Here is a 16,174-nt window from a genome sequence, read left to right as displayed (position 1 = left end):
TTAACAAGGAAAATTTAATAAATTTAATAAAATTTAACACGGCAAAGCTACTCAAAAATCTTTAGGTCAATATGTTCCTCTAAACAAAATAAAGAGTAGTCCCTACTCATAAGTAGCAAAGATACAACAAGCAAAAAGCTAGCAAAGAAACTGCTAATGTGAATGAGAAGTGAAAGAAATAAAAACAAGAGTTCAATAAAAATGTGCCTTACTTTTCTAATTCTTCAGGATCAAATTTCCACCAAGTTTCAGGTTCATGAAACTCTACTCTGTATCCTTTTCCTATGGCCTACACAAAGGAAAGGAAAGAAAACAAAAACCCAGAGAATGCTTCTTAAAGTAAAAAGAAGGCAGACAGATATAAAATTCATTTTAATAAATTTCTAAACTTGCACAACCAAGGAAAATGTTATTTTATTAAATATTTGGTCTAGAAATATTAAGACTATTTCCCTGGACAATTCCAGTTACTCTCCTCAAGTTCAGGCAGAAATAACAATATGAGCATATCCCTTAAGAACCATCCCCAATTTTTTTAAAAAAACTAAGTAAGCCAACAAACCTCTTTAGAAAACAAGGACAAATGTTTTAATAATAAAGGTGAAAGTAACCAGAAGTTCAGAATATGAAAAAGTTTATTAATTAGAAAAAAATTTGTATTTCATATTTACCATTTCCACATATGGCTTCATTTCCCAAGCCTGTGTATTAGTGTTGTCTATTATAACTGGAGATCTCCCCTGATCGATAGCTTGTTTTGCTGAAATAAGAAATAAATTTAAAAAACAAAAAAACTAAAACCAGAATGATTAACTTAAATATAGAAATCTAATTTAGATGTTCATTTAGAAATTTATTGCATCTCTGTATAAAAACCAAAATTGGGGGCCAGCATTAGGTTCAAGTCCTGGCTGGTACACTTCAAATCCTACTAATGCATCTGGGAAAACAGTGTATGACGGCCCAAGTGCTTAGGCCCCTGCCATTCACATGAGAGACCTGGATGGAGTTCCTGGCTTCCTGCTTTGGCCTGGCCCAGCTCCAGCAGTTGTACCCACTTGAGGACTGAATCAGGAATGCAAGGTATCTCTCTCTTTCTTTCTCTGTCTCTCCCACCCACTCTCACCATTCTGGCTTTCAAATGAATAAATCTTAAAAAAAAAACACTGGGCAGGGGCCAGCACTATGGCATAGCGGGCAAAGCAGCCACTTGCGGTGCCAGCATCCCATACAGGCACCGGTTCATGTCCTGGCTGCTTCAATTCCCATCCAGCTCTCTGCTATGGCCTGAGAAAGCAGTGGAAGATGGTCCAAGTGTTTGGGCCCCTGCACCCACATGGGAGTCCTAGAAGAAGCTTCTGGCTCCTGGCTTCGGATTGGCACAGCTCCAGCCATTGCAGCCAAATGGGGAGTGAACCAGCAGATGGAAGACTTACTTTCTCTTTCTCCCTTTCCCTCTCCCTCTCTGTGACTCTGCCTTTCAAATAAATAAACCTTAAAAACAGAACATTTTTTTTCTTTCGCTGTACAACTTCTTGAGTCAGTACCATGAAAAAATAAAAAGGACTCCATTACATCAAAAGAGAATTAACACACATACTACATGTCAAGTATATTTTTCTGGACTGGATGCTGGCTTTGACAAACTGGTTGTCAAAGGCATTTTGGGGAATAGAGGTGAAGGTGGTGGGCATTATGGTGCAGTGGGTTAAAGTAACCACATGGAACACATGCATCCCATATCAGAGTTTCTGGTTAGTCTGGACTGCTCCAATGCCAATTCAGCTTCCTACTAATGCACACTGTGGAAGGCAAACGACTGTGCAAGCATTTAGCTCCCTGCCGCCCACAAGGGAGACTGGGATGGAATTCAGGGTTTCTGGCTTCAGCTTGGCACAAATCCAGACACTTGTTGCAGCTATTTGGGGAATGAATCTTGATAGAAGATGTGCTCTGTATCCCTCTCTCTGCCATTCAAATAAAAAGAAAATAATTATTTCAAAAAGAGAGCTGGGCCTATGTGAGACACCAGGATGAAAACCCCTGGATTTGCCTGACCACACCTGGTTGTTATGGCTACCTGGGAAGTGGACCAAAGGATGAAGTATCTCTCTTTCCATCTCAGTTTTTCCCTCTCCCTGTCACTCAGCCTTTCAAATAAACACATACTAAAAAAATAGAGTGCTGGGAAGCTACAATAAGATATTAAAAGTGGTCATCTATAGGTAGTGAAAATATCTGCATTTTAACTTTATCTGTATTTTCTAATTTTCTAAAATGTACAAACAATACTTTTGAAATAAGACAGGCTTATGTTTTTTTGTTTGTTTGTTTCTTTGTTTGTTTTTTTGACAGGCAGAGTGGACAGTGAGAGAGAGAGAGAGAGACAGAGAGAAGGGTCTTCCTTTTGCCGTTGGTTCACCCTCCAATGGCCGCTGCGGCTGATACGCTGCAACCGGTGCATTGCGCTGATCCGAAGCCAGGAGCCAGGTGCTTCTCCTGGTCTCCCATACGGGTGCAGGGCCCAAGCACTTGGGCCATCCTCCACTGCACTCCCGGGCCACAGCAGAGAGCTGGCCTGGAAGAGGGGCAACTGGGACAGAATCCGGCACCCCGACCAGCACTAGAACCCAGTGTGCCGGCGCCACAAGGCGGAGGATTAGCCTATTGAGCCACGGCGCCGGCCAAAACAGGCTTATGTTAAAAACAAGTATGGATTTATCACAACTTACCAGTAAAGCTTAATATACTAAATAGGTAAATACCACAGTTCAATTGCCTTTGTGGATGTCTTAGGACAGTGATTCTCTAAAGTAAAAATGACATAGAAAACAACTTTTCTACGCTATATCCCCCTATCCAAATACCACAACTTCATCATGAGGCAAAAATTATGGTCTTGAGCTACTGTTAATGACAGGAACGTATACACCACTTAGATGTACCAGACAAGAAAAATAATTAGGGGCCAGCACTGTGGCATAGCACGTAAAGCTGCTGCCTGCAATGCCAGTATCCCACATGGACGCCAGTTCAAGTCCCAGCTACTCCACTTCCAATCCAGCTCTCTGCTATGGCCTGGGAAAGCAGTAGAAGATGGCCCAAGTCCTTGGGCCCCTCCACCCATGTGAGAGACCTGGAAGAAGCTTCTGGCTCCTGGCTTCAGATTGGCACAGCTCCAGCTTTTGCAGCCAACTGGGGAGTGAACCAGTGGATGGAAGACCTCTCTCTCTGCCTCTCCTCCTCTCTCTGTGTAACTCTGACTTTCAAATAAATAAATAAATCTTTTAAATCATAATAATAATAATAAAGAAGATTTCCTGATAAAATTTAAGACAAGGCCTAGTGTTGTGGCATAGCAGGTTAAGCCACTACTTGAAGTGCTAGCATCCCTTATGGATGTTGTTCAGTCAGTTCAAGTCACAGCTGCTTCACTTCTGATCTGGCTCCCTGCTAATGCACCTGGGAAAGCAGCAGACAGCTCCTTGGGCCCCTGCACTCACATGGGAAACCCAGAAGAAGCCCCTGGCTCCCAGCTTTAGCCTGGCCCAGCCCTGGCCATTGCAGCCATTTGAGGAGTGAACCAGCAGATGGAAGGTCTCTCTTTCTCTCTCTGTAACCCTGCCTTTCAACAAATAAAACAAATATTCAAAAAAGAAAGAGGGCCTGCGCCGCGGCTCACTAGGCTAATCCTCCACCTAGCAACGCCAGCACACCGGGTTCTAGTCCCGGTAGGGGCGCCAGATTCCGTCCCGGTTGTCCCTCTTCCAGGCCAGCTTTCTGCTGTGGCCCGGAAAGCAGTGGAGGATGGCCTAGGTGCTTGGGCCCTGCACCCCATGGGAGACCAGGAGAAGCACCTGGCTCCTGCCTTCGGATCAGCGTGGTGCACCGGCTACAGCACGCCAGCTGTGATGGCCATTGGAGGGTGAACCAACAGCAAAAGGAAGACCTTTCTCTCTCTCTCTCAGTATCCATTCTGCCTGTCAAAAAAAAAAAAAAAAGAGAGAGAGAGAGAAAAAATTTAAAAGACAAAATGCAAGGCTATGGGTATTTACTTGGGACTTACAATTCAAAATACTAAATTCAACATACAGAAAATGTACATATAGCTAAGGCAGACAGAATTCTAAGGTTGTTCAGTAATAACTATGGTACAAAACATATTTGGGAAATGTCTCTAAATACCTAAAGAAATTTACAAATTGGGTCACAATAGGTTCTATTAAACCTATCAGTGTGATGCTATCATCCTCTATCACTCCATTTCTAATCATAAACAGTGATCAAATGTCCATCCATTAAAAAAATTCTTATATAAATAACTATCCTAGTGTTTGACAATTAGAAACACAGCTAAGAAGTTGTGCTCTACATGAAGAGCTTGTTTACCTAATAAACTTCTGATTTGTAAGAGTAAGATTAAATTTTTTCAAGATTTTATTTATTTGAAAGGCAGAGTTACACAGATGGAGAAAAGCAAAGGCAGAGTGAGTGTCTGTTTGCTGGTTCACTCCTCAAATGTCCGCAATGTCTAGGGCTGGGCCAGAAAGAATCCAGGAGCTTTTTCCAGGTCTCCCTCATGGGTGCAGGGAGCCAACGACTTGGGCTATCCTCCACTGTTTTCCCAGGTTCATTAGCAGGGAGCTGGACTGGAAGTGGAGCAGTCATGACTTGAACTGGCATACAGGAGGCGAATTAACCTGCTAGGCCACAACACTTGCCTGGATTAACTTCTTTGTATGTATAACCATCATCTATCAGCACAACCCAATGCACTGCAAGAAAACAGACCTCCTAAGAAAATTCTGACTATCCAAAAAAACAGAGTAGCTTTTTAAACAAATTACTCGCCTTACTCTACGAAAAAGAAGAATTGGAGAAGTTTTCTATTTGTAAATACTCTAAAATTACTTTAGATTCTTCTAATAACAAACATAAAGCAAGTTTTCCCACAATAGTACCTGACATTTAAAGGCATTCAAATAAATATCTGTTGAAAAGATTCTGTTCTAAATTATATATATCATGCTTATAATTTTCAAAATGTTTAATGGTTGCTAGGTATCATTACTTCAAAGGGTAACAATAATCCTGAAAAAAAAAAACCCTTTTTGTTACACTGATAAGAAAACCAGCAGTTTATTAAGACACCATTATTTTGTCCAGCAAGTGTAATTAGCATAATTCACATGCCATAAAAATTGTATTTATTTTATTTGAAAGACAGACAAATACAGAGACCATCTATCTCATGGTTCACTCCCCAAATACCCAGAACAGCCAGACAAGGTCATGCTGAAGCCAAAAGCCCAGATCTCAGCCCTGGTCTTCACATGAGAGGCAGGGACCCAACAACTTGAGTCATGACCTACTGCTTTCTAGAATACACATTAGCAGGAAGCTGAAACAAGGGCAGAGCCCAGACTGGAACTTAATCACTACAAAAACATCCGGCCCACATGGCATAAACATTTTGAAGTATTCTATATATGCGCTGCAAAGAGAAAAATAAATCCCACACAAACTTCCTAGTTTACCAAAAGTATACTGGCTTTGCCCACTCTTATTCTATTTACCACCTGATCTTGCTCCCATTAACTTTAGACCAATAAATAATTCCAAACATTTTTGGAATTGCAACACCATCAGTTTGATTTAGACAATAATGTTCTTCGGCATTAAATGATTTAAAAAATTTTAGTTTCTTACGTCACCCTCTAACATATTTGGAGAAATCTTAGAGTGCTACAAAATCATAGGTTAAATATCTTTTACCCAAAATGATGAGGACCAGCGTTTTGGGTTTCATATTTTTTCAAATTTTAGAGTATTTACATAGACCTTACTTATAGGTTCAGCATTTTTAAACAAAAAATATAAAACCTGAAACTTTTTGAGCAAACATGTGGAGGCTCAAAAAATTTCAGATTTTGAGAGCCGGCGCCGTGGCTCAATAGGCTAATCCTCCACCTTGCGGCGCCGGCACACCGGGTTCTAGTCCCGGTTGGGGCGCCGGATTCTGTCCCGGTTGCCCCTCTTCCAGGCCAGCTCTCTGCTATGGCCAGGGAGTGCAGTGGAGGATGGCCCAGGTGCTTGGGCCCTGCACCCCATGGGAGACCAGGAAAAGCACCTGGCTCCTGGCTCCTGCCAGGATCAGCGCGGTGCGCCGGCTGCAGCGGCGGCCATTGGAGGGTGAACCAGCGGCAAAAGGAAGACCTTTCTCTCTCTGTCTCTCTCTCTCACTGTCCACTCTGCCTGTCAAAAAAAAAAAAAAAAAAAAAAAAAAAATTTCAGATTTTGGAGCATTTAGATTTGGAGTTTTTGGAGCAGAGATGCTCAACCTGTAGTATAACAGTCTCAGAATCAAACTTACTTGACACTTAAATATTCCTGTGAAACCATAAACTAAAACAAAGTAAAAAGTTTTTAATCCAAAATATCTTCACTGAAATTCCTTGCTCTAAAAAAATGGACAATTAAAAAAGGAAAAGCAGTGGGGGCACGCTTTGTGGCACCATGGGTTCAGCCACTGTTTGAGACACCCACATCCCATACTGGGTTGTGATTCTAGTCCTGGCTACTTTACTTCTGACCCAGAACCCCGCTAAAGCACCTAGGAAGCAGGATATAATGGCTCACTTCACTCTGCCACCCACATGGGAGAACCCAATGGAGTTCTTGGCTCCTGGCTTTAGACCTCCTCTGTCCCAACTGTTACAGCCATTTGGAAAGTGAACAAGCAGATGAAAGATCTCTCTTTCTCTCTTTTCCTCTCTTCCTCTAACTGTGCTTTTCCAATAAATAAATAATCAATCTTTTAAAAAGATCCCATACATACATACTATACTATACAGAAACCTTAGCTGGTAGCTACAAATGAGACAAAGTTCTTAATTATAGAAGAATTTTTGCTATTAAACATGGAAAGAATGACAGATCTAGAAAATCACTATTTTGCATCTCTTAATGAAATAACAGATCCAGGAGATAATTCAGTGTTGGATAAAACCAGCAGCTATAAAGCTTTATAGGGAACTTGATAATGGAAACAACAGCTACTGATCAATCTTACCATCACTAAGAGTGGAACAACCAAACATCTGCTTGCCAAAAAATAAAGCTGAACCTAATCAAGCCTCCCAGTCTACAGCTAATTTCCATTTATGAAAAATGTAAGAGAAAAGGGAACAAGAAAAACAGCTACTTGATGGCACCATGGCTCAATAGGCTAATCCTCCACCTTGCGGCGCCGGCACACCAGGTTCTAGTCCTTGTTGGGGCGCCAGATTCTGTCCCGGTTGCTCCTCTTCCAAGCCAGCTCTCTGCTATGGCCTGGGAGTGCAGTGGAGGATGGCCCAAATGCTTGGGCCCTGCACCCCATGGAAGACCAGGAGAAGCACCTGGCTCCTGCCATCGGATCAGCGCGGTGCGCCGGCCGCAGCCACGGCAGCCATTGGAGGGTGAACCAACAGCAAAAGGAAGACCTCTCTCTCTCTCTCTCTCTCTCTCTCTCACTGTCCTCTCTGCCTGTCAAAACAAAAAAAAAAAAAACAAAAACAAAAACAAAAACAAAACCAGCTACCACTAGGAGCAAACAGATAATCACAGGATATGAAACACCACAGTACAAATGATCTAGGTTCTGCAGCAATGGCATAAGGGTTAAAGGAAAACTTCTGTAGAGTAACACAATAAAACATAAACTCTATATATTGAGGACTTCTTTGGATCCTGATTCAGATGAAACAACTGTAAAACAAATTTTAAAACAATAGGGGAAATTCAATTAGATGATGTTTAGAAATTATCATTTTTATGTATGATAATGGCATTGTACTAGATATGATAAAGTAAGGTTAATTTGAAATGCATAAAGTATAATGTCTAGAATTTGTTTTAAAACACTTTTAGAGGCTGGTGCTGTGGCGTAGCCAGTAAAGCTGCCGCCTGCAGTTGCTAGCATCCCATACAGGCGCCAGTTCGAGTCCCAGCTGCTCCACTTCCAACCCAGCTCTCTGCTATGGCCTGGGAAAGCAGTAGAAGATGGCCCAAGTCCTTGGGCCCCTGCACACATGTGGGAGACCCGGAAGAAGCCCCTTGCTCCTGGCTTCAGATCAGCACAGCTCCAGCCACTGCGGCCAACTGGTGAGTGAAGCAGCAAGTGGAAGGCCTCTCTCCCTCTCTGCCTCTCCTCCTCTCTCTGTGTATATCTCTGACTTTCAAATAAATAAGTAAATTAAAAAAAAAAAAGACTCTAGGAGGGGCAGTGGTGATGGCTCAAAGTAATTGGATTCTTGCCACCACCCACATGGAAGACACAGACTATACTCCTGGCTCAAATGTCCTTGCCTGGGCTGCTGCAGGCATTTGGGGAGTGAATCTGCAGAAGGGAACTCTCTCTTACCTCACCGTGTTTGCAAAAGGGAAGGCTCCCTTATCTCCACGTGTTTGTGTGTCTCTACCAGATCAATAAAAATTTAACTTATATGCATTTACTTACACAGTTCTAAACCAATAGTTTTTATATGATTGCACATTAGAATCATCTAGAGAGGGGAAGGCAATGTGGCGTAACAGGTGAAGCCACAGCCTGTGACACTGGCATCCCACATGGGCACCGGTTCAAATCTTGGCTGCTCCACTTCAGATCCAGTGCCTTGTTAATGCACAGGAGAAAGCAATGAAAGATGGCACAAGTCCCTGGGTCCCTGCACCTATGTGGGAGACCCACATGAAGTTCCTGGCTCCTGGCTTCAGTCTGGCCCAGTCATGGCCATTGTAGCCATCTGAGGAGTAAACCAGCAGATAGAAGACTGAGCTCTCTCTTTAACTCTGCCTTTCAAATTAAATAAATAAAAAAAAAAAAAAAAAAAAAAAAACTCATCTAGAGAATGTACACACACACACACACACACAGAGATACCATGTTTTGGCCCCACTCCAAAACAATTAAAATAAAAATATACAGGGCCAAGAGCCAGGAATAAGTCTTATTTAATTTTTTAATTTTTTTTTTAAGACAGGCAGAGTTAGACAGTGAGAGAGAGAGACAGAGAAAGGTCTTCCTTCCGCTGGTTCACCCCCCAAATGGCCGTTACGGCCAGTGTGCTGCGCCGATCTGAAGCCAGGAGCCAGATGCTTCCTCCTGGACTCCCGTGCGGGTATAGGGCCCAAGCACTTGGGCCATCCTCCACTGCCTTCCCAGGCCATAGCAGAGAGCTGGCCTGGAAGAGGAGCAACTGGGACAGAATTGGCATCCCAACCGGAACTAGAATCCGGAGTGCCAGCGCCGCAGGAGGAAGATTAGCCAAGTGAGCCACGGCGCCAGCCAGGAATAAGTCTTATTTAAAGATCCCCAAATTATTCAAATGTGCAGCCAGGTTAAGAACCATTGTTTGTAATAAACTCATGTCCTTTAAAAAAATGTATTGAGTTGTTTCTTGCAGAGCAATATCAAGGAGAAAAAATATTCATGGTCATATACTAAGTAAGCCTTGGAGAACATAAGCATTATTCTCAGGGAAATAACTTTTGGAATTATGTAATAGCATCAGTACTCTCTGAATTATTAAGGTATAAAAGAACACTGATCAAAATAACCCATACCTCAATTTTAACAGCTTATATACTAATATACTGTTCATAATTTATAAAATGTTTTTATCTAAATTCTGACTTTCACAACAACCTTGATCAAGTAGGTTAAGCATAATTAACAACAACTCTAATAAATGAAGAATTTAGATTTCAAAGTTATATAAATGCTCTGCCAAAGTCATCTAGCTGGTAAAAATCTAAGTTGAGAATAATCCTAAAAAGTAGATCTTTTGATTCCTAGTCAAATATTCTATCCCAGGAGACTTGGTCCAAAACAAACCTCTGCTCTGGTTCCAGTCATGGGCATCACCAAGTTGATTAACATTATACCTGTACCCATCTTGATGGTGAAAATAGTCATCAGTGCTGAACACAATGCCATCACGACTCTGACCAAGCAGAATTCTGTTAACAGAAAAAATCATAAAGGTGCCATTTTTAAAATTTATAACCACCAGAAATAAACCAGAGGAAAGATCATTAAATGAATTCCTGGCACTTACTTGCAAGTATATTGCAAATACAATAACACAGAAGCTGAACAATCTTAAAAAGCTTTCAGATTTCAAACGCCACTTCACACTTAAATCTACATATTGTAGTCCGCATCAAAAACTTTTTAAAGCAGCACTTGTAATACAACTTTTTAAAGCAATTTTCACCCAATCCTAAAATTACAACAACTGTTACTCATGTCTTACCTTTAGTGACTTTGTATTTGGTATCTAAAATTCCCTCAATTTAGTCCAACAAAAAAATTAAGCAAGGAATTCATCTGGGAAGACCCTATTTGACCCAAGACAGCTTCAATAAACTTATTTCCATAAGGCACAAATACACAGGACTTGTAAGTGAGCATCAGAAATAGCTTTAGACTTAAGACTGTGAAATAACCTGTGATCCTGCAAAGTATAATCAAACTTTAAATTTTTAAAGAGATGAAATCCCTAAATGAAGTCAATTATTAAGCATGAAATAAAAAAATAAACTCAGAGTAGGTCAACAAATTTTCAGATCAAGTTTTGTTTTGAAATGTTACTACCTGGAATTTCCACACGAGCTAAAATTAACAAATGCCAGAGAATTCTCATAACCAATGACTCAAGAGATTGGAAGTGTGCTCAGAAACCAAAAACACAGTAAGATATTAATTTGGATTTAACAACACAAAGTACTTTGCTTCTCTGTTCTCTTTAAACCACTGGGCAACTGGATATCATCCTATAATCTCTAAGGGGTGGGAAGTGGTATAGAAGGTGACAGAAGGAAAGAATACTTCCTATTAAAAGTCCTAGGACTTCAACTGCTAAAATGACAAACATGTTATCTCTCCTTCGGCTTATAACACCGTATACTAAAGTACCTCAAAAATATCTGTGGAAAACACAATTAAAGGAAAGGTTTAGGGGCTGATGCTATGGTGTAGCCGGTAAAGCCACCACCTGCACTGGCATCCCATTTGAGTCCCCAGCTGCTCCACTTCTCATTCAGCTCCCTGATAATGAGCCTGGGAAAGCAGCAAAAGACAGCCTGGGTGCTTGAGTCCCTGCCACCTATGTGGGAGACCTGGAAGAAGCTCCTGGCTCCTGGCTTCGGATCAGACCACATCCAGCCGTTGCAGCCATTTGGGGAGTAGACCAGTGGATAGATCTCTTTCTGTTTCTCCCTCTGTCTGTAACTCTGCCTTTCAAATAAATAAAATTTTTTAAAAGAAAGATTTATTTTGGTGTAAAAAATTTTTGAGGGCCTGGTGCTGTGGCGTAGCGGGTAAAGTCATTGCCTACAGTGCCAGCATCCCTTATGGGTACCAGTTTAAGTTCCAGCTGCTCTACTTCGATCCCGCTCTCTGTATGGCCAGGGAAGGCAGTAGAAGATGGCCCAAGCCCTTGCGCCCCTGCACCCACTTGGGAAGACCTGGAGGAAGCTCCTGGCTCGATTGGCGCAGCTCCAGCCATTGCAGCCATCTGGGGAGTGAACCAGCGGATGGAAGACCTCTCTCCCTCTCTCTTTGCCTCTGCCTCTCTGTAACTCTGCCTTTCAAATAAATAAATAAATCTTTAAAAAAAATTTTTTTGAAATGCATAGTTTTTCATGATACACATTTTCATAAACTTTCTGAAGATTCATGTCTGCAAGAAATTCAATTTTTTTCACCAAAACAAACATTTCAATCCAATTTCCATTAAACTTTTGAAGTTCCCTGAAATTTATAATATAAAAGCACATGTATAAAAGAAAGCAATTTTAAAGATGTGTTTCTACTTATACAATTCCAAATAAAAGTCAATTGTTTAAATTATTTGTTTGCTTTTTTGGGAGACTGGAGCTGAATTTGCTTTAACCAGCAACAATTTTTCTAAAACACAACCCATTTAACACACCTGGCATCTTACGTGCTTACACAGAAAACACCTAGGATAGAAAAAATGCTATAATACTAGCATTCTAAACCAAAGTTCAATTAGCCTGATAGGTGCTAATAATATCCTACTATAGGACTCTAGTAGCTTTGTATCCAAGGAATAGTTCAAAAGTCTTCCAAGTCACACACACAAAAAAAAAAGTAGTAAGGAAGAGACAGTAAAGCAATTTATATCAATAAATCTTGTAAACATCAAAGATAAACAGACCTTTTTAAGAAATATATATATCTTAAATACATAAATCATAACCATGATAAATAAATTTAGCTTGGAGATACTTTTTACTCCCAGATATGCATAGACTGTAATGCATCTTTTTCAAGCTCCCTGAATTATCTCCAACCATGGAAACTGTTTTGGGGACACCAAAAACGCCTATTTGAATCTGGAAACATCTGACATCATATAAAGCATCTGAATCAAAAATAACTTTAAGAATATTAGTATTTTCAAAGTGCTTATACCCAAATTATACCAGAATTCTCTCAAATCTATATCAAATCCATATCTTAGAATGTTAAAAATTTTTACCTCTGAATGAGACAAATACGTAACTAAAGAAAAAAATCAGATCCGAACCAGTGGACATTTGATCTGTTTTTTTTTTTTTTTTTTTCAAAACAACAACAGCTCTGTTTGAGAACCTATTAAGTACCAAACATTTTATATTCTTCTACAGCCTCATTTAATCCCTACAACAATCCTGTAAATTTGAAATTAAACAAATTTAGGGAAGAAAAATAATCTCCAAAGTTAGGCCACTAGAGTTCCACAGAGAGTTCCACTATGAGAACTAAGAGAAAGCTAACTCCAAAATCATAGGCCTATAAGTATTCTTGCCTCCTGATATTCACACGCTTGCATATTTCCCTCCCCTGCAATGTGGCTGGATTTAGTTACTAGTTTCAAAGGCACAGACTATGGCTCATGAAAGCATAGAAAGAAACCAAATGTCATGTGAACAGAGAAAGGCCCATCTAGCAAACAATAGGAGATCTCCAGCAAGCAAGGAACTGAGACCCCCAATCCAAGATAGCACACAGGAACTGAGTCCTGTCAACAACTTTGTGAGAGCTCTTAGAAGCAGATCCTCCCTCGAGTCAAGGATCAGACCAGAACACAGCCACGCCAACACCTTGATAACAGCATTGTTAGAAATCTTGACCAGCAGATATCGGCTAACAAACACAAGCTGTGAGGCAATAAATGCTTTTAACAAATTAATTATTTTAATTTTATTTGAGAGGCACATAGAGAGGGAGAGCTAGAGAGGGAAAACCAGAGAGAGGGAGAGAGACTGAAAGAGAGCAAGAAGGAAACAGAGAAGAGGGACAGGAAGAGATTTCTTTAAACGCCTAGGGCTGAACCAGATTGAAGCCAAAAGCAGGAAACTCAATCCAAGTCTCCCACATAGGGGCAGGAATCCAATTACTTGAGCCATCACAGCTGCCTCCCAGTATCTGCATTAGCAGGAAGGTGGTATCAGGGGTTGAGCTAGGACTTGAACCCAGGTACTCAGACATAGGACACAGGCATCTGAACCACTAAGCCTAACACCCTACCCCATACAATTTAAACTACAGTAGTTTTAAAATACATTTTGATAGCTAGTGGGATGCCTTTTTCTTTTTTTCAAATTGATCTTATATTTATATAAAAAAAACAATCTTTAGAATTAGCTTATGAAAATTCATACAAAAATCCCTTTGGGATTTTGCAAGTTTCACTGAATTTTCAACCAACCATGAATTGAAAGTGTGAGGGGGAGGGTGAGAATCACAAGAATATGTTATGTTGTTGCTGACATGTACTATACAGTTCTCTGCTGAACATGTACAAACTTTTTTCCTTGTAATTATTCCCTAAACAATACAAGATAACAACTATTTACACAGCATTTACACTGTTAGGTATTACAAGTAACCCAGAGATGATTTACATTGCATATACAGAGGATATTCACTAGAACAAATTATATATGAATACTGTAACATTTTATAAGAGACTTGGGCATCTATAGAATTTGGTACCTGTGTTGAGGGGGATTGTGGGGGACAGTCCTGGAATCAATCCCTCTTGATACCAAGAGACAACTAACCGTATTGTCTACTATTGTCTCTCTCAACATCACCAACAAAAATGTCTTAGATGCTTTCCATGTTGGAGGCAGTGTGGTTTTGGAAAGAATGGTGGGGGGAGGAGTTGTTGGAGTTAGCCCTGGACTCTCAAATTCTAATTCTAAAATATACAATGCATGCAATCTGGGATGAAGTTACTGAAACACTTGGTATCCTTATCTATAAAATGAGAAATTAAGATCTACCTGTTCTGAGGACAGTACCTCTGCATCACACATCCAACAAATTACAGGTACTTATTGCTACAAGAGGCACACAGGAAAAGCTGCTAAAAATTCCAAAGTTGCTAAGTTTGGGTCCCTGCTTACAATCTAAATGACCAGATTTGAAGTATATTCAGTGAAATGATGACTATAATTTACCTTAAAATACTGCAGCACAGATAGTGCGTGGTCACGTAGAAAATTTAAGCTACATCATAAGCAGTTACCCTAATCAAGAAACTAATACCCAGGGTGGTTTTCTAACTAAAGCTATTCTACAAAGGTGGCTACAAGAGGTTATTACGAGTGCTTCAACTATCAATGTCTGAGCAATTCCAGACATTTTTGCTAATTATTAAATCAGTGGCTTGTTTCTGAAAATACACTCACTGATAAAATCAATAGAGTACAAGAAATCATTTATTGATTTTTTTTAAAAAGTCTTCAGTTTTTATACCAACTAGCCTTTGACAATTAACTCTTTTTATGTGTCTGCAGTAGCAATTCTTTTTAAAATAATTTTTATTTACTTATTTATACTTATACAAAAAGCACAGGGAAAGATACTGGACATCCATCTACAGGTTCTCTCCCCAAGCTTAAGTCATGAGCCTGGAACTCAATCCAGGTCTCCATGTGGGTGGCACCCAAATACCTGCTGCCTCCCAGAGGACACAGCAGCAGGAAACTGGAATTGAAAGCACAGAATACAAGCATCCCAAGCAGCACCCTAAACACTGTGCCAAATGCCCATTCCAGCTAAAATATTTTAAATCCCACCTCCCTGAACAAGGTGTAAGAATCTAATAAAATCTGTAGTTCACTCCCTGGTAACAATACCCAAAGTCTGACCCCTAAATGGGCCTGTGTTCAAGGCTGGATTAAAGGACTATATGCCTGATGCCAGCTACAATGGTCACAAAACTCTATCGCCAGAATATTGCTGAATTCTGCCTCAAGTGAACATCTCATCAAAGTGCTATCAGGTAATCTAAAAGGACAGAAAGCTGTCACTTTATCATACCTACAAAAGTGTATGAACTGTTCTGTACTGGCTCAATCACAAACATTGAGTCTGCACTTGGCATTAGGATTTAGTTTAAGACTTTCATTAATACTTTTTAGTGAAGTTGTGAGGAAAGAATTAACCCTACTCACTTGTAACCAAGTTGGCCTAAGTCAATTATCAGTGAAGAGATACTGCTGTTTTGGGTAGCTTATGTTAAATGCAAAGAGTCATAAAAGTAAATATGAAATATAGAAAGAAGTTTATAGAGGACTGAGATAACAAATCAAAACTTCAAAAAGTAGAAGCTTTTAAGAAAACTGTTATATAAGCAGAGTCCTGAGAACAATGGATGAACATGACATTAAGTCTCCTGTAGTGGAGTGTAGGTACATATTCAAGATATGACATGAAAGTTATTAAGATGGAGAAGTAGTTAAGAACTAAATTAAAGATGAAGGGGACTTCAACACTACTCCAAGAGAATTTCAATCTTACCAAACTGCCTATACTCATCATCACATGCAAACACTAAACACTGCTGTCTTTTAATTTAATGCTCCAAATCAGTTCAACTGTGATCTATGAATTCTTTGCTCTTCTTTCTTCAAATCTTGTTTTGAAAGCTAATTCCTGTATGAAACCATTCCTCACCAGAGCATATGTGGCTTTATAGCCAATCCCATTCTACTTCATTCAAAGAGTGTTTACCTAAAGGTACTCCTGCCTCTTTAACCACATTCCTTAAAAGTCAAGAAACAGAAACAATGCTATGGTTTGAGTGCCCCCAAAGGGGTCATGTGTTGA

The 16,174-nt window shown here is 40.1% G+C and overlaps 1 protein-coding gene across 14 annotated transcripts in view; it reads right to left on the bottom strand.

Moving 5' to 3' along the window:
- Positions 1–16,174, bottom strand: part of N4BP2L2 (NEDD4 binding protein 2 like 2) — a 95,144-nt gene that overhangs the window by 70,507 nt on the left and 8,463 nt on the right. For 3 of the 14 annotated variants that reach the window (XR_011378845.1, XR_011378846.1, XM_002720588.5), the window contains exons 3-5: positions 9,878–10,002; positions 672–760; positions 213–289 (exon numbers count right to left, since the gene is read on the bottom strand). Coding sequence is in view for 7 of the 14 variants with exons in the window: in XM_002720588.5 (XP_002720634.3) it covers positions 213–289; positions 672–760; positions 9,878–10,002 (291 nt within the window). In the remaining 7 variants the exon portion in view is untranslated. The remainder of the gene's footprint in view (positions 1–212; positions 290–671; positions 761–9,877; positions 10,003–16,174) is intronic. The other 11 variants (XR_011378849.1, XR_011378850.1, XM_070049041.1 and 8 more) reach the window with 4 other exon arrangements.

The sequence above is a fragment of the Oryctolagus cuniculus genome, chromosome 9 (genome assembly GCF_964237555.1).
Source record: "Oryctolagus cuniculus chromosome 9, mOryCun1.1, whole genome shotgun sequence".
NCBI classification, from domain to species: Eukaryota; Metazoa; Chordata; class Mammalia; order Lagomorpha; family Leporidae; genus Oryctolagus; species Oryctolagus cuniculus.
The sequence above is the reverse complement of the archived record's forward strand: the minus strand, read 5'-3'. Positions and strand labels throughout refer to the sequence as shown.